General features: G+C 40.6%; 2 protein-coding genes and 1 pseudogene across 7 annotated transcripts; 1 reads left to right on the top strand and 2 right to left on the bottom strand.

The window, feature by feature from the left end:
• Positions 1-5478: 5478 nt before the first annotated feature.
• LOC139418514 (bcl2-associated agonist of cell death-like) lies at positions 5479-13907 on the top strand. 3 transcript variants are annotated; one of them, XM_071168040.1, is made up of 5 exons: positions 5488-5991; positions 6201-6273; positions 6388-6538; positions 6710-6936; positions 12650-13907. In XM_071168040.1, exons 3-5 carry the CDS (start codon positions 6397-6399, stop codon positions 12749-12751), a joined length of 471 nt encoding a protein of 156 aa, XP_071024141.1. In that variant the 5' UTR covers positions 5488-5991; positions 6201-6273; positions 6388-6396; the 3' UTR covers positions 12752-13907. The 3 variants fall into 3 exon arrangements, with proteins under 3 accessions (XP_071024140.1, XP_071024141.1, XP_071024139.1); XM_071168038.1 differs by having other exon boundaries at positions 5502-5991; positions 6198-6273; XM_071168039.1 differs by lacking the exon at positions 6201-6273 and having other exon boundaries at positions 5479-5991.
• Positions 13908-14956: 1049 nt separating this feature from the next.
• Positions 14957-19380, bottom strand: LOC139419236 (aldo-keto reductase MSMEG_2408/MSMEI_2347-like; annotated as a pseudogene).
• LOC139418515 (RNA-binding protein lark-like) lies at positions 18448-22742 on the bottom strand. Of its 4 annotated transcripts, none has more exons than XM_071168041.1 (2): positions 22444-22742; positions 18448-21964 (listed from the first exon to the last, which is right to left on the bottom strand). In XM_071168041.1, the coding sequence occupies exon 2, from the start codon at positions 21829-21831 to the stop codon at positions 20875-20877; it is 957 nt and encodes a 318-aa protein (XP_071024142.1). In that variant the 5' UTR covers positions 21832-21964; positions 22444-22742; the 3' UTR covers positions 18448-20874. The 4 variants fall into 4 exon arrangements, with proteins under 4 accessions (XP_071024142.1, XP_071024143.1, XP_071024144.1 ...); XM_071168042.1 differs by having other exon boundaries at positions 22483-22682; XM_071168043.1 differs by having other exon boundaries at positions 22178-22494.
• Positions 22743-23523: the final 781 nt, after the last annotated feature.

Raw genomic sequence — 23523 nt, forward strand, 5'->3', positions numbered from 1 at the left:
CTCCGTATACAATGTGGCACAGCAAAACTCACTGTATGTTGCCTCCAAAGAACACTAGCCTATCAATGGTGCTCCTCGCGTTGATGCGCTGGATCTTGGAGACGTCGTTCAGCTTGCCTAGGCGCTTCTTCTAGGCTTCTCAGGCAGGTTTCCTTGCGAACATGGATTGAATTGATATGCTATTCTCGGTCATTTTATTCTTAATAAATAATGTCTGGTATTCAGAATCTTTTGTTTATGTTTTATTTATTTTAAAATCTAATTTGGCACTCGTCTCTGTTAGCCAGGCAATGAGCGGTTGTTGATGCTGAATTATTGAGTTAAATGATTGACACCGTGCTGGATCGTTTAAAGAACCTCGCTCCTTTTTGGATCGGCCATTTATTCTCCACAGCAACCAGAATACCAAACTACTGTTTGTCTGCACTAAATTAAACAAATAATTAACAGGTTTAGCATAATGTTTCACAATTAACCAAAAATGAATTGGAAAATGCTGTTTCTCAGAGTCCATTCGAAGAATAGCCTACGATAGAGAGATGCACATGGGTGTAGGCGCGATGAGTGATGGAAACGGACTTAAACCCAACGCTCACATCAGCATCAGTTTAGCATAGAAGCAAAGGTGATGGAAATGGGGGAGAACAGGATGGATAGGCAGACACGGGGATATCTGCAAATGCAGCCCTCTCTAATTTCGTCTATCAGTGGACAGGGTTAGGCACCATGCAGAAACAGTGCGCGAGAGTGCGCGAGAGGGTACAGCAGTTTATAGAAGCGTGGACTGCAGAGCAGGGGGGGGGGGGGGGGGGCGTTTGGAAACAGCTCGATACGCGCGTCTCGTCCTCCCCATTGCCTGCCCATTAACGGCCGACATATATAATTTAAATTATTGGATTTTCTCCACCAAAAAAAAATATAAAACCAGTGGTTACTGATCTTTTCTCTTCCTATTTACATTAATAATGAGTCTTTGCTTCATGTCAATTAACAACACTACTTGTTAGCATTTATCCAGTCTATTGAAACATTGTAATCTCCATAAATCTTACTGTTATAACCAGAGGTTACATTTGGGTAAGTAAAGAATGGGGCTCCACGGCATACTGTAGAATATGAAATTGAATAGATGTATTTAGGTTGAAATAAAGTATAATGGTAAAGCAACTAATTTGGGGAATAATTTCACAGCTTTCAAAACCTAAATGTAACCAAATAACCTTTGGATGGAACCCATGGTTGTAACTCCCTATGAGAGCAATGTTTCAGACATTTTGAAGAGGGTTATGGTCTTCCTGGACAGGGGAACTGATAAACAAATTAAATCGTTGTCACTCTGCTGGTTTTGGATTAATGGACTGCCCACAGACTGGCATTGTGTCTATGGTTGCATAATCGAAAGCCACTTATAATCACATCATTCTGGATGAGCCCCAGCCCAGTGAGTGACAGCAGACCTGGCCTCCACAAATTTTCACTGAGTTTCCCCTGACAGCAGGGCCTCCCTGCACAACCTTAGGCTACTAAACAATGGATATATATTCATGTAATATCAAGTAATCATGTTTTCTTTGTTTTGCCTCTCACGGAATGCACCATTAGCCTACTTGCTCACAGCTACAGATTTGAGCCACCAAGGCATCTACAGTAACAAAGCCATTCAGGTTAGTTGCTCAGGGCCAGGGCAGGTGAGTAATCCAATTCCCCAAGCCCCTGTGGACATCGACTCAGTTTAAACCAGGGATGGGCAACTTTGATAGGGTGGGGGCCACAAAAAATCTGAACTCATCATGAGGGACCGCAGTCTGTGTACCCACATGAGCATACCCCCCCTCCATTTTGTGCAATTCAACACATTTTGCCATGGGGTGTAGAGAAAATGTTAAAAAAAGCAAGTCTGCTGCAATTCTACACATTTTGCCAATGGACGGAGAGTAGATTTAGCAATTTATAACTAATTGTATGCGATTCTACACATTTTTCCATAGGGTGGAAAGAAATGTTTACTGGTTTTAATATGATATCTGAGTGAGACTGACAAACAAAATCAATGGGGGCCCCCCAGCCAGTAATTTGACCATGATGATTAAGTTTAGATAGCTGGCTGCAGACTAACTTACCAATCTAAAAATGTTTTGCTGACATGGGTTAATTGAGTGACTATCATTGACTGACATAGCAAGAGAAAAACTGCTGATGCACAACCAAATTTCGAAATTGCACCTTGTATATTCTACTATTCTAACTTAGAACAAACTGTATGTTGAGACCTCAGCTGCATGGTTCTGGTACCAGTTCCAACCGACATTTTCCCTTAAAAATGTATATGTGGACAGCATAGATCGAGATGGCTTGCATTGAGCAATAACCCTGATTCTCACAGACACAGGAGTATGTATCTTCTGTCTGTGTGAAGCAGGATGTGAAATCTGACACCACTTGAAGCTGGGATGTCGGTCCTACCATTTAATTAGCTCTTTCGACTGTCCATCAACGCCTGGCTGAACTCTATGTCACAGTCACTAACAACTCATGTCTAAAATCCTTACATTGTAATGCCACAGGAGAGAGTGGTTTTGTTGCTGTAGCACATTCAGAGCTCATTTATAGCCAGTAATCTAAAATAATGAATAGATTTTAAACAAAAAACACTTTCTGTTTGTCATAGACAGTCAATATTAATATGAGATGAAAAGTCAGCTCCTAACGAGTCCAGGAGGCTAACCCCTGAGCTGACAAGGTACAAATCTCTCGCCTAGTTAAATAAAGGTTAAAAAAAAAAATGTGATCAAGAGACACCTTTAGAAAATATGCACACTAAATATGCAAATATGTATTTTACAGTTATAAGGAAGGTGAGGTCATTTTATCAATTGATTATACTATATTTATAAACAAATAAAAGTCATTTTAAGCCTTATTCCTACAGTTTTGTTGAATAGGAAATACATAATGTAAAATATTTCATATTTTCAACACATTTGTACTGTGTACTTGAGCTTGTGTCCTCAAAAGTGACTACACTTCAGCAATTTATAACTATTTTACCAGAAAGGTGAGATTTGAACCTTTCTTGGAGTGTGCAGCATTGCTAGTTATTGTTTGTGGCCCTGTCATGATAGATTATTACTTTATCACTCAGACCAGATTACGTCGATTACATCTTCGATTAAATTTAGTTACAAATGATCACCCCATACTAATGTGCACAAAGGGTCCAGTAATCTGGTCTGAGTTCATAAACTAATCCCGGATGAGAAACAGCAGCAGTAAGATATACTGTACAATAAAATACTTAAATAAAGCATCCAAGCTCAATAAATGATAAATAGAAAACAAGCACTTAAGGATTTAGGTGGATACCATCAGAAATATTAACTATAGGCAGCCTTGACACTGCTCATTTTCTAAGAAAACAGAAAATATATCCCAAACAGTGTGTGTGTGTGTGTGTGTGTGTGTGTGTGTGTGTGTGTGTGTGTGTGTGTGTGTGTGTGTGTGTGTGTGTGTGTGTGCGTGTGTGTGTGTGTGTGTATTAATCCCTTTGACTACTGGTAATGGTGAGACTTTCAGTGAGCACACAGGCACTCTAATAAAGAATATTTAATTTCTTTCCTATCATTGCATGTTGCCTTGACATGTTGAGTTGTCTCTGGTAGAGACTGTGATCTAAACTTATACCCATGAAGTGCTAGATAAAGTAAAACAGTCCAAACAACGAATAATTCCAGCAAGACTACTACCTCCCTTTCCAGAAATGTTAGCAGGAATGACCCTCCCTTATTATGAATTAATATAAATGCACTTGTAGTGGTTGATATGGACTCAACATACTAAATTACAATCATGGATTTTGATTGGCCCATTTTATAGCATGCTACAGTCAAATCATTTACAGCACAGCTTTGATGTATAAGAGTTTCCCGCCATCTAGTGGCCATAAAACGAAACTACAACTAGATAACTATAGTAAATAAAACACCATATAGTAAATAAAACAACATAGAGGCAAGATAGAGTCTGTATCTCAATGTTTTTTATGGCTTCCTTTCCTCGTTGCCTTCCCGGCCACCTTCTCATCTCAGACGACTTGATACAGTGTTGCAAAGGGAGGTTCTATAACTGGACATTTTCTAGGTTTACCAGTAAATTACCAACATTTTGGTGACTTTACATTTTTTGGGGGGGAATTTTAAAATGTATTTTTTTGGTACTTCAGATTATTACAGGTGTCTGTATCTGGCCATCTGTATGGCCTTATCAAGTGTAAAAATATATAAAATAATCAAATAAGATGATCTTAAAATAGAACTAGAATGACATTATCCTAAATATAAACCATCAACTTAGTGAATGTCATTTGGTGTTTAACATGAGGGTTTCAGCATGAAATATAATTTGTATTTTTTTACACACTTTTATTTAACCATGTCAATATTTGTTGTAAATGTTTTGGTGCCAAACTGGTGGCAGTTTTATTTTTTCTCACCTTTATTTAACCACGTAGGCCAGTTGAGAACACGTTATCATTTACAACTGAGACCTGGCCAAGATAAAGCAAAGCACTGTGACAAAAACAACACAGAGTTACACATAAACAAACGCACAGTCAATAACACAATATAAAAATGTATGTACAGTGTGTGCAAATGTAGGGAGTAGGGAGGTAAAGGCAATAAATAGGCCATAGAGGTGAAAAAATTACAATTTAGCATTAACACTGGAGTGATATATGTGCAGATGATGATGTGCAAGTGCAGATGTGAAAAAAAAAACAATAATTGGAAGAGTTACAGAGTTAATTGAAAATAATGCCATTGCTGATTAGATGCTTCTCTTGAACCATATATCCACTAAAAACTGATATACACAAATTAATACTATAGACGAGTATATTTTTTTTAAAAGTTATTCAAGTACAAATTACACAAGTTACTATAGATTTCCATTGAATACCTGTTTATTACCAAAATGACTGAACGTTCCAGTAACTTCGGTAAATTACCAGTAGTTTTCCAACCTTAACTTGATGAATGCAATCATTGGATTGGAGACATAACCGGTGGTTTTATGTACGGGTGCTTTTGAGGGAAGGGATCTGGGGAACAAAAGCAGACATAGGTTGACGTGATGACCATCATTACAGGTCCATCATCATGGCCAGAATACTGTTCTGCTTCAAACAAATGAAAAATAATTAGGGGTGATATCTCAGATAAATCCACCTTCTCAAATTCAACAGTGAAAATTGCTCTAAATTACCGAAGAAGAACAAATATACAGGCCATTGGGAAATGTGTCTACCTAATGTAAAAGTGTGTTTATTCATCAGCTAATCTAAATCTCCACGACAACACATCTATGATCCACTACGGCAGGGCGAAATGGATAACAAGTCACGAGTCGTTTGGCTTTCCATAGCCCTTTCGCAACAGTGACGTTTTGACAAGATAGTCACTCAGTAAACCCTAGCAGCGTGCCCTTATTGGCTCTTTCTGAATGCCAGTGGCAGTAGATTGGGTAGAGAGGTACTACTACAGTGGCGTACAAGACGACGGAAGACAACAAAAACATTGGGTGCGTCGCCTGTGATAGCATAGACTGTGAAAGTAGGTAATCACGTGAAGACATTTCGATAAGAATTTGAGAAAGTCGTCCAACTGAAATAGAATTTTGCGAAGACAATCGTGAAGAAAATAACATGTCAGGTAGCTAGTTATACAAGTTCATTTTGAACATTTGATCCGGCTCCCGGTGGCACACAAAACAATTCAACGACTAATCAGCTAACGTTAGCTAAAGGTAGCTAGCCCGTTACTATATTTTTGTATTCGGGTGTGCCACATGCAATGCGAGGAAATCATCACCGACCGGTTCGTGGAAAAGACAGAAATATCATATCACCTCCAGTTTAACATTGACAGAAGAAGAGGATAACCAAAATGTAATCAACCCTTTTGCAAGTCATCAGGACTCGAGACAGGTCCTTGGGTAAGTTCTAGCTAGCTAACTGGTTAAGTTACTTGACAAAAATATGTTGCAGATATTTTCTAAAAAGTTCAATTTATATTTGTCAATAAAATACATTTATAGTGATTTTACCAACACCCTGTGGTGATAGTATATCCTTACAGTAGATATACACTGAGTATACCAAACATTAGGAACACCTTCCTAACATTGAGTTGCCCCCCCAGCAGAGTTGCAGTTCTTGACACAAACCGGTGAACCTGGCACCTATAAGGAATCATAGCTTTCACCTGGATTCACCTGGTCAGTCTATGCAATGGAAAGAGCAGCTGTTTTTAATGTTTTGTATACTCAGGAATCGGATACATGGCTATAATCAACACTATCATTCACTGTGGATGTCCATTTTCTCTTCAGATATTTACAATGGACCACACACATGATTGTGTGGATGACAATCCAGAAACCATGAATGAACAAGATGAGTCTGACCACTCAGGAACCACACACTACCCAGAATTTCAGCTCCATAATGTCTCCACTACGACGAGCATCAGACCACGACCAGGTCAGAATCAAACTAGAATTTACCCTCAAACTTATCAAGCCTGGAAATGTAAAAGAATATGAAAATGCATTAATACTCAGTTTGGATACATGTGTGAACCTCTTAAGTTATATTTAAATATATCTAACCATATCTCAATCCCCCCCCATCCCTTTCCACTCACTGACACAGGTGGGCGAGCTCGGCTCTACTCCGAGTCCCAGGTGTGCTCCCAGGTTGGCAGAAGGGATGACACAGAGTTTCAGGATGCAATAACTCCTACTGAGGAGGGCGGGGGCGATGGGGCTCCTTTCCGAAGCCGATCACAGTCTGCTCCTCCTACACTGTGGGCTGCAAAGAAATATGGCCGCCAGCTGAGGAGGATGAGTGATGAATTTGACACCTGGCTCGACAAAGGGGTAAGATATGAGGTCTGACAGAGGAGTGTACAATTGAAAGAGTGGGGACAGAGTTTACTATACAGTAAACGTGTAATCAATTTGACATCATCCTTCGCTACATGAATGGACTCCAAAAGTCTAGGCGTAGTGCATTTATGTACTTTAGGGAGCTAATTTTACCAGAGTATCACTGCTTGACAGTGATTGCAGTAAAGACTGCTTAATATGGACGTAATGATTCACCATCTGTCCCCGATTCAAATGTTTAAAATAGAACTTGATCGTTCCGCAGGCCCCAAAGGATCCAAATGTAGCATGCATCGGTCAGAAAATTGAGTCAAACATTAAGAATTGCCGATTCACCAACATGTTTTGCTCATACTACTTTCTTTCTACCTTTCAAAAATACCTCTATTGTGACAACTGATGCGTCCTCTCCTTCCGTGTTGAACTAAGTATGTAACTGTGTTGACAGTCATTGATCCACAAGTAGTGTTGCATGCCGAACAACCCTAGCAACGTGTGCACATTTGTTCATATCCTTTGCTGGTTAGTGAGTTATAGCTCATTTGTAGTCCGCAATGGGGTAATGGTTGCTTCCAACAAGAGCACAAAACATTTCTAGACATCTTTGAAAAGCGAGTCAGGTAAAGAATCTTGTATTTTGAGACAGGCTTGAATAAGCTACAGTGCCTTGCGAAAGTATTCGGCCCCCTTGAACTTTGCGACCTTTTGCCACATTTCAGGCTTCAAACATAAAGATATAAAACTGTATTTTTTTGTGAAGAATCAACAACAAGTGGGACACAATCATGAAGTGGAACGACATTTATTGGATATTTCAAACTTTTTTAACAAATCAAAAACTGAAAAATTGGGCGTGCAAAATTATTCAGCCCCTTTTACTTTCAGTGCAGCAAACTCTCTCCAGAAGTTCAGTGAGGATCTCTGAATGATCCAATGTTGACCTAAATGAGTAATGATGATAAATACAATCCACCTGTGTGTAATCAAGTCTCCGTATAAATGCACCTGCACTGTGATAGTCTCAGAGGTCCGTTAAAAGCGCAGAGAGCATCATGAAGAACAAGGAACACACCAGGCAGGTCCGAGATACTGTTGTGAAGAAGTTTAAAGCCGGATTTGGATACAAAAAGATTTCCCAAGCTTCAAACATCCCAAGGAGCACTGTGCAAGCGATAATATTGAAATGGAAGGAGTATCAGACCACTGCAAATCTACCAAGACCTGGCCGTCCCTCTAAACTTTCAGCTCATACAAGGAGAAGACTGATCAGAGATTGCAGCCAAGAGGCCCATGATCACTCTGGATGAACTGCAGAGATCTACAGCTGAGGTGGGAGACTCTGTCCATTGGACAACAATCAGTCGTATATTGCACAAATCTGGCCTTTATGGAAGAGTGGCAAGAAGAAAGCCATTTCTTAAAGATATCCATAAAAAGTGTTGTTTAAAGTTTGCCACAAGCCACCTGGGAGACACACCAAACATGTGGAAGAAGGTGCTCTGGTCAGATGAAACCAAAATTGAACTTTTTGGCAACAATGCAAAACGTTATGTTTGGCGTAAAAGCAACACAGCTGAACACACCATCCCCACTGTCAAACATGATGGTGGCAGCATCATGGTTTGGGCCTGCTTTTCTTCAGCAGGGACCGGGAAGATGGTTAAAATTGATGGGAACATGGATGGAGCCAAATACAGGACCATTCTGGAAGAAAACCTGATGGAGTCTGCAAAAGACCTGAGACTAGGATGGAGATTTGTCTTCCAACAAGACTGATCCAAAACATAAAGCAAAATCTACAATGGAATGGTTCAAAAATAAACATATCCAGGTGTTAGAATGGCCAAGTCAAAGTCCAGACCTGAATCCAATCGAGAATCTGTGGAAAGAACTGAAAACTGCTGTTCACAAATGCTCTCCATCCAACCTCACTGAGCTCGAGCTGTTTTGCAAGGAGGAATGGGAAAGAATTTCAGTCTCTCGATATGCAAAACTGATAGAGACATACCCCAAGCGACTTACAGCTGTAATTGCAGCAAAAGGTGGCGCTACCAAGTATTAACTTAAGGGGGCTGAATAATTTTGCACGCCCAATTTTTCAGTTTTTGATTTGTTAAAAAAGTTTGAAATATCCAATAAATGTCGTTCCACTTCATGATTGTGTCCCACTTGTTGTTGATTCTTCACAAAAAATACAGTTTTATATCTTTATGTTTGAAGCCTGAAATGTGGCAAAAGGTCGCAAAGTTCAAGGGGGCCGAATACTTTGGCAAGGCACTGTAAGTAGCCAATAGGCAGAGAGTAGCATTATTTGTTTGATTCTCTGTAATAATGGTATGGTGATGTATTTTATTTTGGAAAGTGGTTTCTTGCATTAAACAACACCATGTTCAGTCACCTCCTTGTCTGAAGGACAAGTGGATAAACAGGTTAATGTCAAGCCCTGCATGTTTTTTCCAAAAGTCTCATGGAATGTAGACCAACACTGAACACCACACATTGGCTGCTACTGTAGGCTGAATGATAGAACAGCTATTTCCATGTTAAAATGTTATGGGATGTATTTTCTCAATTGTTTTTGATGTTAGGCCACTCTGTTAGGCCTACATTATGATCAAATAGCCACAATAGCCCAATTGAACACTGTTAAAACTAATTTAAAGCTGGTAGAGCCTCAGTTCACAGTAAACGTTCAAGTTTGTGCTCAGCAGACCTGAAATTTTCTCAGTTCCGAAAGAAATTAGAGGGAACATTGGTGACAACCTATGTAATTTGCTAGGTTATTGTTATCTATGCACTGTTTAAAATTGTGTTTTTACCGGTAGTAAGCTATCGGAGACCACTGTCATCTGGCTATACCTGCTGAACGGGCCTTACAAGAGATTCACCATTAGCAATGCGTTTGGTAGTTTTGCTTTAAACAATCAGTGTATACTGATAAATATTGATACATTACTAGCTCAAACACTTAATCTGCAAAAATGACAGGGAGCCAGGCCCAGACGATCAGAAATGTCTTTATTACAGACAGAAATGCTCTTCAGTAAACTCCCACAGGTGAAGAAGCCAGACATGGAAGTCCTGGGCTGGCGTGGTTACACAGGTCTGCGGTAGTGAGGCCGGTTGGACGTACTGCCAAATTCTCTAAAATGACGGAGGCGGCTTTAAATTCTCTGGCAACAGCTCTGGTGGACATTCCTGCCATCAGCATGCCAATTACATGCTCCCTCAACTTGAGACATCTGTGGTATTGTGTTGTGTGACAAAACTGTGCATTTTAGAGTGGCCTTTTATTGACCCCAGCACAAGGTGCATCTGTGTAATGATCATGCTGTTTAATCAGCTTCTTGGTATGCCACACCTGTCAGGTGGATGGATTGTCTTAGTAAAGCAGAAATGCTCACAGAGATACAGTGGGGCAAAAAAGTATTTAGTCAGCCACCAATTGTGCAAGTTCTCCCACTTAAAAAGATGAGAGGCCTGTAATTGTCATCATAGGTACACTTAAACTATGACAGACAAAATGAGGAAAAAAATCCAGAAAATCACATCGTAGGATTTTTAATGAATTTATTTGAAAATTATGGTGGAAAATAAGTATTTGGTCACCTACAAACAAGCAAGATTTCTGGCTCTCACAGACCTGTAACTTCTTCTTTAAGAGGCTCCTCTGTCCTCCACTCGTTACCTGTATTAATGGCACCTGTTTGAACTTATTATCAGTAGAAAAGACACCTGTCCACAACCTCAAACAGTCACACTCCAAACTCCACTATGGCCAAGACCAAAGAGCTGTCAAAGGACACCAGAAACAAAATTGTAGACCTGCACCAGGCTGGGAAGACTGAATCTGCAATAGGTAAGCAGCTTGGTTTGAATAAATCAACTGTGGGAGCAATTATTAGGAAATGGAAGACATACAAGACCACTGATAATCTCCCTCGATCTGGGGCTCCACGCAAGATCTCACCCCGTGGGGTCAAAATGATCACAAGAGCGGTGAGCAAAAATCCCAGAACCACACGGGGGGACCTAGTGAATGACCTGCAGAGAGCTGGGACCAAAGTAACAAAGCCTACCATCAGTAACACACTACGCCGCCAGGGACTCAAATCCTGCAGTGCCAGACGTGTCCCCCTGCTTAAGCCAGTACATGTCCAGGCCCGTCTGAAGTTTGCTAGAGAGCATTTTGATGATCCAGAAGAAGATTGGGAGAATGTCATATGGTCAGATGAAACCAAAATATAACTTTTTGGTAAAAACTCATCTTGTCGTGTTTGGAGGACAAAGAATGCTGAGTTGCATCCAAAGAACACCATACCTACTGAAGATGAAAAGTGGCTGGGTCTTTCAGCATGACAATGATCCCAAACACACCGCCCGGGCAACGAAGGAGTGGCTTCGTAAGAAGCATTTCAAGGTCCTGGAGTGGCCTAGCCAGTCTCCATATCTCAACCCCATAGAAAATCTTTGGAGGGAGTTGAAAGTCCGTGTTGCCCAGCAACAGCCCCAAAACATCACTGCTCTAGAGGAGATCTGCATGGAGGAATGGGCCAAAATACCAGCAACAGTGTGTGAAAACCTTGTGAAGACTTACAGAAAACGTTTGACCTCTGTCATTGCCAACAAAGGGTATATAACAAAGTATTGAGATAAGTATTTGGTCAATAACAAAAGTTTATTTTCCACCATAATTTGCAAATAAATTCATATAAAATCCTACAATGTGATTTTCTGGAGAAAAAAAAATCTCATTTTGTCTGTCATAGTTGAAGTGTACCTATGATGAAAATTACAGTCCTCTCTCATATTTTTAAGTAGGAGAACTTGCACAATTGGTGGCTGACTAAATACTTTTTTGCCCCATTGTATAAACAAATTTCTTCATCTTATCGCATCTAATCAAACTGAATCGCACAAATATTTTCAAACTAAATTGTATTGTTCCTGTATTGTATTGGAGCCCATGTATCCAGTAGTGCTGGAGGTCGGTTTGGTTTCGGTTTGATTATTAAAAAAGAATCAAGGTTTTTCGGTTTCGATAAAATAAATGAAACGCGGGTTGAATTCTGTAACACAGAATAAAACAAAAGTCCCATGATGGTAGTGGCTTCCCATTACTGCAATCACTATCATTTATTCACTTTATGAAAATATTTCTGTTGTTTTGTTCATTTGAGTATACAAAACATTATGAACACCTTCATAATATTGAGTTTCCTCCCCCCCTTTTACCCTCCGAACAGCCTTAATTCGTCGGGGCAAGGTGTTGAAAGCATTCCACAGGGATGCTGGCCCATGTTGACTCCATTGCTTCCCACAGTTGTGTCCAATTGGCTGGATGTCCTTTAGTTGGTGGACCATTCTTGATACACACGGGAAACTGTTGATTATGAAAAACCCAGCAGCTTTGACGTTCTTGACACACTCAAACTGCTCCGCCTGTCACCTTTGTGTGCATTGAGCTCATAGAAAAGAATATTATGAAATGGAATTCAAATTATCGATGTTGGTCAATTAGTTGTTTAAAAACGACAAACAAAACATTTTGGTTAATCACTCTCTGATTCAGAGGGGTTGGGTTAAACGCGGAAGACACATTCCCCCTTTCCCAATACCGAATCATTTTGAAGGGAAAGATGCACATCCATACTGCTTTACATAAACATGTATAGAGTTGACCTTTATCCATTTCCCTCCCTAGGAGCCCAAGAGAGGGATTAGCCCAGGAGGGGTCAAGCAGGAGGTCTCCCGAGGATGGTTCTCTTTCCTCTGGAGTCCAAACGAGGCCGAAGGCAGGGAGTGAAAAAGTTCACACCTCTTTCAAAGACCCAGCCAAGGCAAGAAGGAGCTCATACTCATTTCCATAAGGACTGGACCACAGCTGAAATATTCACGTCCCGTGTGCATACTTTTGTGGAAATTACAGTATTTTTATGGAAAATATCACCAGTTCAAATGTGACCTTTTTGTACAATCAAATCAAACATTATGTAAAAATTCACTGCATAATTGAAAATATGTTGCAATAATTAACAATAAGTTATTCAGTGCATAATAGATGCATTTTCTAAGCGACAATCTCTTGTGCTACTGACATATTTTTAACATATGTATAAATACGTATAACAAATATTTCCAGAGAAATTTCATAATTTGTTTTATTGAAAATGTTCTACATTTGTAGGTATGAATTTCAAGACCTAATAATCAATGGTTTGAAGTTCACAAAATGTAAATATACTTTCGAGATTCTTAAAATATGAAACGTGTGAAAGAACTGATCTGTGAGGACAATAATTATTAGACAGATATGTTGTATGTTGAACACAATTTCCTATTATACATATTTTTGTCCCGATTTCAATCGTTAGCTATGCTAGTCTATTGAATGCTTTATTCTGCAAAAACAAATTGACTTCACATAAGCTCTTACAACTCTTAAATTCAGGGTTTTGCCAAAAATGTCATGTTTTGATATTCAACAATTATCCTCATACATACTTTGACTGATACACTCAGTTTATTTTGGTATTTATCTTAAACTTAAGAGACTGTACATTTCATTATGTTCTTTCATTTGCAATCATCTTTAATTTAATCTGTATATTTTTTTCAATTGTATATTATGCATACCGATATTTAAAACAAAAATGAAGACATAATTACAATCCAGGCCATATACACCCTTCTCAACTGCCTTATAAGCAAATATTCTGAATACTGTTAAGTCTTCGGTTGAAGAAATATGAGTGTATATAGATAGGGCAGTCTGGTGTAGAACAACTATGGTCACTGCCTTCAGTTATAACTGATATTCTACTTGAAACTTTGTGTGTCTTAACAGTTTGATATTTCTCCTTTTCATGAATAACTGTTAACTGTTTTTACATCTTTTTAGCAAGTAACAGATGAAATGTTTGAAAATGTCTTATTAAAACTAGTGCTGCACCGATATAACATTTTTGGCTGAAACCAATATCCAATATTTTCCTTGCCAAAAAACCTGATAACATTTTTTAGAGTCCTTAGCATTCTTGTACAGTTAAATAGTTAACACACACAAGGATGCAGAGGTCTAAGGCACTGCATCTCAGTGCAAGAAGTGTCACTACAGTCCCTTGCTGTGCTGTTTTGTTGTCCATTTGTTTAGCCGTTTAATTCTCAACCAGGATTTCTATGGAACGCCTTTTGGGTCTTTGCGTGTCAAAAAAATATACTATTTAACAATATTTGACATGTCACATAATAACAATGCGTTCATAATTTTTTTAACGTAGTTATTACACTGTGATTACACTAATCACTAGTATTTCATGTCACAACGATTCATCGATACGTATGCTATGATGCTGGTGAAGTTGTCTCACGCACCCACAGTGCTGTTCATAAAAAAAGCTAGCTGGCTCACGGATGCAAACAATGTTCTTCCCCAAAAACATAGCAAGACAATGTTTCAGTAGCTATAGTTAGCAAGCTAACTATATAGCTAGGTGTCATCATCTAAAATAACCCTAATTTATAAGATAGTTCTTATTTGATGAATGGTGGTCAGACCCATCTATGTGAAGCTAGCCACAATAAGGATTAGCTACATTAGAGGACTTTGCGGTTAGCCTTCAGAATTGATTTTATTTAACCAGGTAGGCTAGTTGAGAACAAGTTCTCATTTACAACTGCGACCTTGCCAAGATAAAGCATAGCAGTGTGAACAGACATCAACACAGAGTTACACATGGAGTAAACAATTAACAAGTCAATAACACAGTAGAAAAAAAAGAAAGAGTAAAGAAATAAAGGTATGGCATAATTATATTTGTATTAATTTGCCTTACTGTCAATGATTAACTAATTAAAACATAACAATTGTTATTTGCAAATCTTTGTTGAACTCATTCATAATAAACATTTTAACATGTAATAGGATACAACTATGTTAACTAACCTATTGGCCAAACATTTGTTCAAGAATCAATGAACTATGTCCTAAACATAATATGGTAAATTAAACATTTCATTATAGGTTGTTTGTAGTTCAGAATTACACTTAACACATAATGTTCTACGACCGTTCAAATATATTGTTGTGGGGCTCTCGCCTCTAGACCACACTAGTGGGATCTCTATTGCAGAACCTTGTTCCACTGTCCATGTCAGACAGTCTCTCCATCCAGGTCAAAGTCAAACACAATTTTCTCTCACCCTCTCGAGCCGTGAAGACCTGGGTAACATAGCCACACCCTACTGAGTGGCCCACCGCAAGAGCACCTGGGAGGCAGTTCTGCCATGCCCCTCCGCCATAACCACAACTTATGGTTCGGCAACAGGGTACCTTTCCCCAGGGAGGAATACGCCTGGAAGCAGACTCCTGAGTGCCTGTAAATCGTCCTCAGTTTCCTCTGTGCCAGTCTGGGATGGAACTCCACCTGCAGAATGGCAACAAAGAAATAGAAGGCAATCAGAGTTCAAATCCCAGGCCAGTTAAATTAATGCATTAAGAAGGAAAGAAATTCCACAAATAAACTTTTAACAAGGCACACCTGTTAATTGAAATGCATTCCAGGTGACTACCTCATGAAGCTGGTTGAGAGAATGCCAAGTGTGCAAAGCTGTCATCAAGGCAAAGGGTGGCTACTTTGAAGAATCTCAAATATAAAATATATTCTGATTTTTTAACACTCTTTTGGTTACTACATTATTCCATATGTGTTACTGGTACTGTATATATAAATAATGGTGTGTAAAGACAGTATGGACAATATATGAATAGAAGTGACCAGTGTTCAATGACTATGTACATAGGGCAGCAGTCTTTAAGGTGCAGGGCAGAGTAGAGTGTGGTAGCCGGCTAGAACAGTGACTCAGGCTAGTGGTGTTTAAAGCACCATTACTGTCTCCACCTTTTAGATGGTAGTGGGGTGAACAGGCTGTGGCTCGGGTGGCTGAGGTCCTTGATGATCTTCTTGGCCTTCCTGTGACATCGGGTGCTGTAGAGTCCTGGAGGGGAGGCAGTGTGCACCCGGTGATGTGTTGGGGTTACCGCACCACCCTCTGGAGAGTCCTGCAGTTGTATACTGTGCAATTCCTGTACCAAGCATTAATACAGCCCGGCAGGATGCTTTCAATGGTGCATCTGTAGAAGTTTGTGAGGGTCTTGATGGCAAAGCCATTTCTTCAGCATCCTTAGGTTGAAAAGGCGCTGTTGTGCATTCTTCACCACATTGTCAGTGATGGCCTCATTGCGGCCCAGTCGATGTGGATGGGGGCGTGCTCCCTCTGCTGTCTCCTGATGTCCACGATCAGCTCCTGTTATTTGTTGATGTTGAGGGAGAGGTTATTTTCCTGGCACTACTCAGTTAGGGATCTCATCTCCCTGTAGGCTGTCTCATCATTGTTGGTAATCAGGCCTATCACTGTTGTGCCAGCAAACGTGATGATTGAGTTGTAGACGTGCATGGCCGCACAGTCCTGGGTGAACAGGGAGTATAGGATGGGGCTGTGGGGCCCCCGTGTTGAGGATCAGTGTGGCGTAGGTGTTGCTGCCTACCTTCACTTGGAGTCGGCCTGTCAGGAAGTCCAGGACCCAGTTGCACAGGGAGGGGTTCAGACCCAGGGCCCTGAACTTAGTAATGTGCTTGGAGGGCACTATGGTGTTGAAGGCTGAACTTTAGTCAATGAACAGCTGTGACATAACTTAAAAACTGTGCCCTTGTTGTATCCAACAAATCTTGAGGGTATCAATGTACCTGTAGCACAGCAGGGTGCACCCTGCAGGTCTCCAGCAGCTCTGTCAGGTGTCTTGGAGAGTAGTTTGAGACCCCAATTGCTCCGAGCATCTCATTGGCATGGAGCTCCTCCATGACAGTCCAACTGTGGGCTCAATGCTGTTTATTCCTCTCGTCCTCTGATTCCAGACCCTCAGTCTCAGGCCCATGGATCAGATACAGGTCCCCCCTATCCCCAGCTTCTCCAGTCTACAAGCACAGCCCTCTCTGACCATTGGGCCCATGTCCGCTGGGTACAGCTTAATGATGAGGAAGATGTCAGTTTGTGCTACGCCATCAGGTCCAACAAGGCACAGCCCAAGTCTGCTTCATTGCCTTACACTGTAGGAGTTTTAAAGGCACGATTTCCAGCCCCAACAGCAGCTTCAACACTCAGGTGCATTTGCTTACCCTGCAGCTTGTATGTTACTAGGCCCAGGGGGGGCCTGGACGACGCTGGGCCAATTGTGCGCCGCCCTATGGGAGTCCCGATCACGGCCGGTTGTGATATAGTCTGAGTCTGTAGTGACGCCTCTAGCACTGCGATGCAGCGCCTTACACCACTGTGCGACTTTTGGGAGGCCCATGTGGGTTCTTTTTTCAAAGTTTATTTTTTGCAACAAATTATGAAAACTTTGCCTTTCGAATAACTTATGGTTGCCGAACAGACTAATTTTGAAGGTACGCTGGGTGTGATATTATCACGAAGCCTAACTATAAAGTTCCATTCCCAATTTAATTCTAAATGCCTACTGCTTACAAAATCCATGTATTTAACTATAAAAATAATGTTTCTTTCCATGACAAGGATTGTCTTGTCTTTCAAGAATGACTGAATTGCTTTACATTAGACCGTGGCAATAAATACTCACATGAGAATTATTAGAATATGGCAAATGGTATAGAACATTTGTGGTCAGAACTGAAAATGCGTGTGCGAGCAAGGAGGCCTACAAACCTGACTCGGTTACACCAGCTCTGTCAGCAGGAATAGGCCAAAATTCACCCAACTTATTGTGGGAAGCTTGTGGAAGGATACCCGAAACGTTTGACCCAAGTTAAACAATTTAAAAGCAATGCTACCAAATACTAATTGAGTGTATGTACACTTCTGACCAACTGGGAATGTGATGAAAGAAATAAAAGCTGAAATAAACAATTATCTCTACTATTATTCTGACATTTCACATTCTTAAAATAAAGTGGTGATCCTAACAGACTTAAGACAGGGAATTTGTACTAGAATTAAATGTCAGAAATCGTGAAAAACTTAGTTTAAATGTATTTGGCTAAGGTGTATGTAAACTTCAGACTTCAACTGTATATGTTTAACACAGGGTACACAAACATGTTGTAGTATCTGAGCGAGGTTGGCTACATTCCAAAAATATTTCACATTTTCCAGTAATTTTCCATTTGCTTCACGCACTTCATCACATGCACTGGGGACACGCATTTCAATAGTCAACAGTGGCTTCCTTCAACTACTTCTGATCTAAAAATCTAGACTGGTATAAAAATAACAAACACAGGCTAAGATCAAATTAATTCATTAGTTATTTCACTTTACTGCAGATGATCGAGTGGCCATATTTTATGATTAAATTGTCTCCTTTGCTCATCTCCTGGATCTCATCTCTCCTGGCTTTTACTCTTACTACCCAGATCCTTCCATCAGATATCAGAAGTTCAAAACTGTTCATTAAATATTCAGGTAATGCAGCATACTGGTATGCTATTTTACATAACAGAGAATTAGGTGTTCCCTCTTAACACACAGACACACGCGATGAAGAACACAAGTCATGCCCAGCATTGGAAATCAATATAATTTATTGCACAGCAGATAGTAAAATAAGTCTTCAAAATGGCGGCTGTTAAAAAAATTCACTTAATGATAAATGAATGACTAATCGTTATGCTTAAATACTTACAAATCCTTAAATATACCATAAGGAACCGTACACAGTGACGTGCTTTAGACAGAATGGAAGAGGAAAGAGGGTCGAAAGAGGACAGTATCCGATTCTAATCCATGTGCTTGAAAAGGGATCATGGGCCAAATCCTAATGACTTTCCAGAGTTCTTTGTCCTCATTCTCACGTGTCAATCAAGTCCTTCAAGACCAGATCAGCAAGGACAGAGAATTAAGACATTTCAGATTAGATTTTTTGGACATAACTGAAAATGTGCACCATTGTGGGACCATGGATTAGACTGGGGAAGTACACCATGGAGAGGTTGCAATGTTGCACACCATCAAAATAAATAAATACTAAAACATTTATCAGAGACCATGCTGGAGGCCCTGTGCATCCTTACATTCAATTTCAGTACTTTCAGTTTTCCTGTCAAGCTCATGACACAACTTGTCACTTACCTTTTTCAGATGAATGAAAGCTTCCATAGAATAGCTTATGTACTAGATCAATTAAATAGCAGCAGGTAAGGGTTACATTATACCGGTCCTACTCCTCTATTTGGAGAAAGGAAGTGACTAAACAAAAGGGAAAGCCATGTGTAAGGTCTTACACAAAAGTGAGTTTAGTCACAGTTTAGCCCCCTGTGGGGGGTTGTTTGTGGGGGTAGGTTATATGAAAGTTCCTGTATACACCCGACATCTTACCTTCTGCAGATGTTTGACCTCCAAACACCTCAACACCATTGACATTGTTCTAAGCTACTCGATTGACCACCGGTGAGGATGTTTTCCCCCCTTCCAATTCATATCTGGTTGTAAAAGGACAAAAACCATTTCAATTAAACAATTTGTAACTGTCAATCATGTATTTGAGCAAGAATGATTCCACTATCAATTCGTAAAGATATAGTCAACTAAAAAATAAATGAAATGAAAAATCGACGGGATCAGAGGTCGAACATTTATTTAAGCGGCCAAATGACAACAGCGGTTGATCAAGACATTTGTTCATGTATTTCTTCTAATAAAAACAAGTCAGATTTGTCCTTATAGGCGTAGATTTCTCAATTATTTTATCTTGGATTACATCCATTTTATACAAAAACAAAAAGGACTTGTTACTCTACGGACAGCGAGTGATTCATATGCATAATGTCAAATAGATATACAGGCTGTGACTCCGGAGGTGCAACAATTTTTCGGTGGTTATCTTTTTATTTAGTCGTCAAGTCGATGAATCGGTCGAATCGGGTTTCGTTTCGGAGACAATGCTTTATCCTACGATGCTGCACCGAATGTGGCAAGGCCTTCAGATGAGATGAGCTTGGTCAGCTGATGCAGTGTGCTTGGTTAGTCAGTCAGCTAGTTTGCACAAAACAATGACAAAAACCTGAGTGAGAGGGATTTTAGGGGACTAAAATCCTCAGGAAGAAAATAAAAATGTATTTGAGAAAAGTGTATCAGGACTTGACAACAAAATAAATGTGATAGACAAGTATGATATAAATAACTTACCACTGATAATTACATATCAATTTCCCTTCAAACTGTCTCCAAAAAAGCAGAAATAGTTTTAGTCAATGCCATCCACTCAATGTAGGGCGGGATTCCCCAATAGGTGGCCCGTAATGATTTTATTTGCCGATTTAGGAAATAAGTTCACAAGTATTACTACGCATAAAGAGGTATATGTGATCATATTCCTATGTAATTAAGGTTTGAAATGATTCTGTTTTTGTCAAATATGATCTGTTTTGGATACTTGAGGTCAATTTTCAGTGTACAAATTATTTATAACTATGTTCCGGCATTCCAACCCTCCGCTGAAAGAAAAATCTGTCCACGGCTTAATGTAATTGGGGACCCCTGATGTAGGGCCGACTACACAAAACATAATTCCTATACTACATTTAAACAAATCCTAAACTCCTTCAAAAATTCAAAATATGACATTTAATATCAACAAACATTCAAAGACACAAGCTTACCACCTCAAGTCTAAAAATCTGGCAACAATGAAAAACTAATATAAAACGCATTCAAAGACTGCTGATATGGCTGGTGATTATTCATGATCAACAAAAACTGGTCAAAATCAATTAAGTGTGCTGCTTGACTTGACAAGTAAGCTTTATGAATGAACGGTATTGTTCCTATTACCCGTTTTTCTAAAAAACTGCGCACTCATTGCCAACATACTCATACACAACATCTTCCACCGAATGTTTTTTCCAAAAAGTGCCCTTAGTAGCCCCTACCAAAACCATTGGAGTACTTCTCCTCAAAGTAATCATCCTTATCAAAGCCTGAGCCCAGAGCATAGCACATAGAGGAAGGAGGGGGCACAGAGCTGCCACCAACAAAATCTCGCCCGGCACCCCTTCGGGCATAGCTGGCAGAGGAAGGTGGGGGTGGAGACCAGCTAGCCAGTGGGCTGCGCTCCCGGTAATAACAGGAAGTAAGGGGGGGAGAAAGTGGCCGCTGAGGGAGTGGGGGAAGCCGTCGCTCATAAGGATCCTGCTCATAGTAACGTGAGGAGGAAGAGTATGGGTCATGGAGGACACGCCTCTCATAGAGGTCACACTCGTAGTAGGCCCTAGGAGGGGGTGGGGGAAGGGGAGGAGGAGGGGGATAGCGACCACGAGGTGGGTAGTAGTCACCGTGTAGAGCTCGAGGGGGGAGGTAGTGAGGAGCGTCGTGTGGGTGAGGTGGATAGTGGTGAGGGTAGTCATCCCCTCTGCCATTTCTGGCTTGATTGTTGCGGGAGATGGATACAAAGATCTTTTGGCCCTCCATTTTAGAGTGGTTTAACTTGGAAATGGCCTCATAGGCCTCATTTTCTCTCTGCATGTGCACAAAGGCAAAGTTCTTCACAATGTCACACTCTACCACCTTACCAAACGGTTGGAAGAGCTCTCTTATCTTAGCAGCTGTGGTCCCCTCAGGGACATTCCCAACGTAGATCTTGGTGGCATTGCGGACCTTCGTAGTGGCAAACTCCACAGTGATGGGTGCCCCATTCAGCTCATGCTTATGGAGTTCTGCCACTGCCTTCTGGGCTTCCTCCTCCTCATTCATGTGCACGAAGCCATAGTTTTTCAGAATGTCACAGTCTGACACCTGACCATATTTCTCAAAAAGAGTACGCAGTTCTGGTTCTGTGGTTGAGGAATTCACGTTTCCAACAAATATCTTCACCATTTTAGTATGGTAGCGAACAAGACACAGTCTTAACTTAGCTGTTTCAGAGAAAGGTGTGTATCAAGTGTAAATGAGGATTCCTGGAGGACTCTTCTTCAGCACTCACACGGTGACAGAGCAGCTTCTTCAGTCTCTAAAACCAAAATTAAGAGGAGTTAGATAGCGATTAAGATCTCATTAGAAACGTTATAGTAAATTGGAGTCCTGGGGGTTCTCTCTGGCACACTCTTGGCTCTTGGGGGCTAACATTAGCTAGCTTGTTGCAGCCAGGCTAGGGTCGGAGCTGACTAGTATATTTGCTAGTACATTAGCTAGCTGACTGATAGCGAGTTACAAAAGGACTTACCAATTACCTTAGTAGATGTAGACTACTGTAGCTAGAAAAATAGTTTTGCTAGTGTATGTAAGGTTAGCGAGCGAGCTAACTAGCCAACTGAAAAGCTGCCAGCAGTAGGCTAGCTAGCAAGCTAACAACGTTATAGTAATGTTAGATATGTTTAACCGTTAGTAACTAACTACATCAAGCTAAAGTTATCTAGCTACCTTTTGAGGTTGTACGAACCAAGTCACTTTTGTTTAGTCTATTTCTGTACAAATTAACTTTAATCTCACCTTGCCAGTTAGGTTACGTAGCTAGCTATGTAACGTTACCTTCCTTGTACTTTGATGGCTTCTCACCAGCCCCACATCGGTTTCCACTAGATAACGCAGCCACAAAGTCCCAATTGTCTATATCGAAAACGTTTTTGAAACTACAAACATGATTTTGTGAATTTAATTTAAGGTTATGCATAAGGTTAACAGTGGGGTAAGGGTTAGGTTACCAATAAGATTTTAATAAAATCAATTGTAGAAATAGGCGGGGTTTATGTCTTTGTGGCTGTGGTAACTAGTGACTACACCTTCTCACTGACAGCAAATGGCGTGAGCCAGGCAGCAAGCCAGCTGGCTAACTGAAGAAGGAAGAGGACTTTGTCGTGCAGCTGCGTACCAACACCAAGTACACTGCTAAAAAAAAAAAAAAAAAAAAGGAACACTTTAATAACACAATGTAACTCCAAGTCAATCACACTTCTGTGAAATCCAACTGTCCACTTAGGAAGTAACACTGATTGACAAACAATTTCACATGCTGTTGTGCAAATGGAATAGACAGCAGGTGGAAATTATAGGCAATTAGCAAGACACCCCCAATAAAGGAGTGGTTCTGCAGGTGGTGACCACAGACCACTTTTCAGTTCCTATGCTTCCTGGCTGATGTTTTGGTCACTTTTGAATGCTGGCGGTGCTTCGACTCTAGTGGTAGCATGATACGGAGTCTACAACCCACACAAGTGGCTCAGGTAGTGCAGCTCATCCAGGATGGAACATCAATGCGAGCTGTGGCAAGAAGGTTTGCTGTGTCTGTCAGCGTAGTGTCCAGAGCATGGAGGCGCTACCAGGTAGGAGGGCAACAACCCAGCAGCAGGACCGCTACCTCCGCCTTTGTGCAAGGAGGAGCAGGAGGAGCACTGCCAGAGCCCTGCAAAATGACCTCCAGCAGGCCACAAATGTGTATGTGTCTGCTCAAACGGTCTGAAACAGACTCCATGAGGGTGGTATGAGGGCCCGACGTCCACAGGTGGGGGTTGTGCTTTACAGCCCAACACCGTGCAGGACGTTTGGCATTTGCCAGAGAACACCAAGATTGGC

The sequence above is a fragment of the Oncorhynchus clarkii genome, chromosome 10 (assembly GCF_045791955.1).
Source record: "Oncorhynchus clarkii lewisi isolate Uvic-CL-2024 chromosome 10, UVic_Ocla_1.0, whole genome shotgun sequence".
Lineage (NCBI taxonomy): Eukaryota > Metazoa > Chordata > Actinopteri > Salmoniformes > Salmonidae > Oncorhynchus > Oncorhynchus clarkii.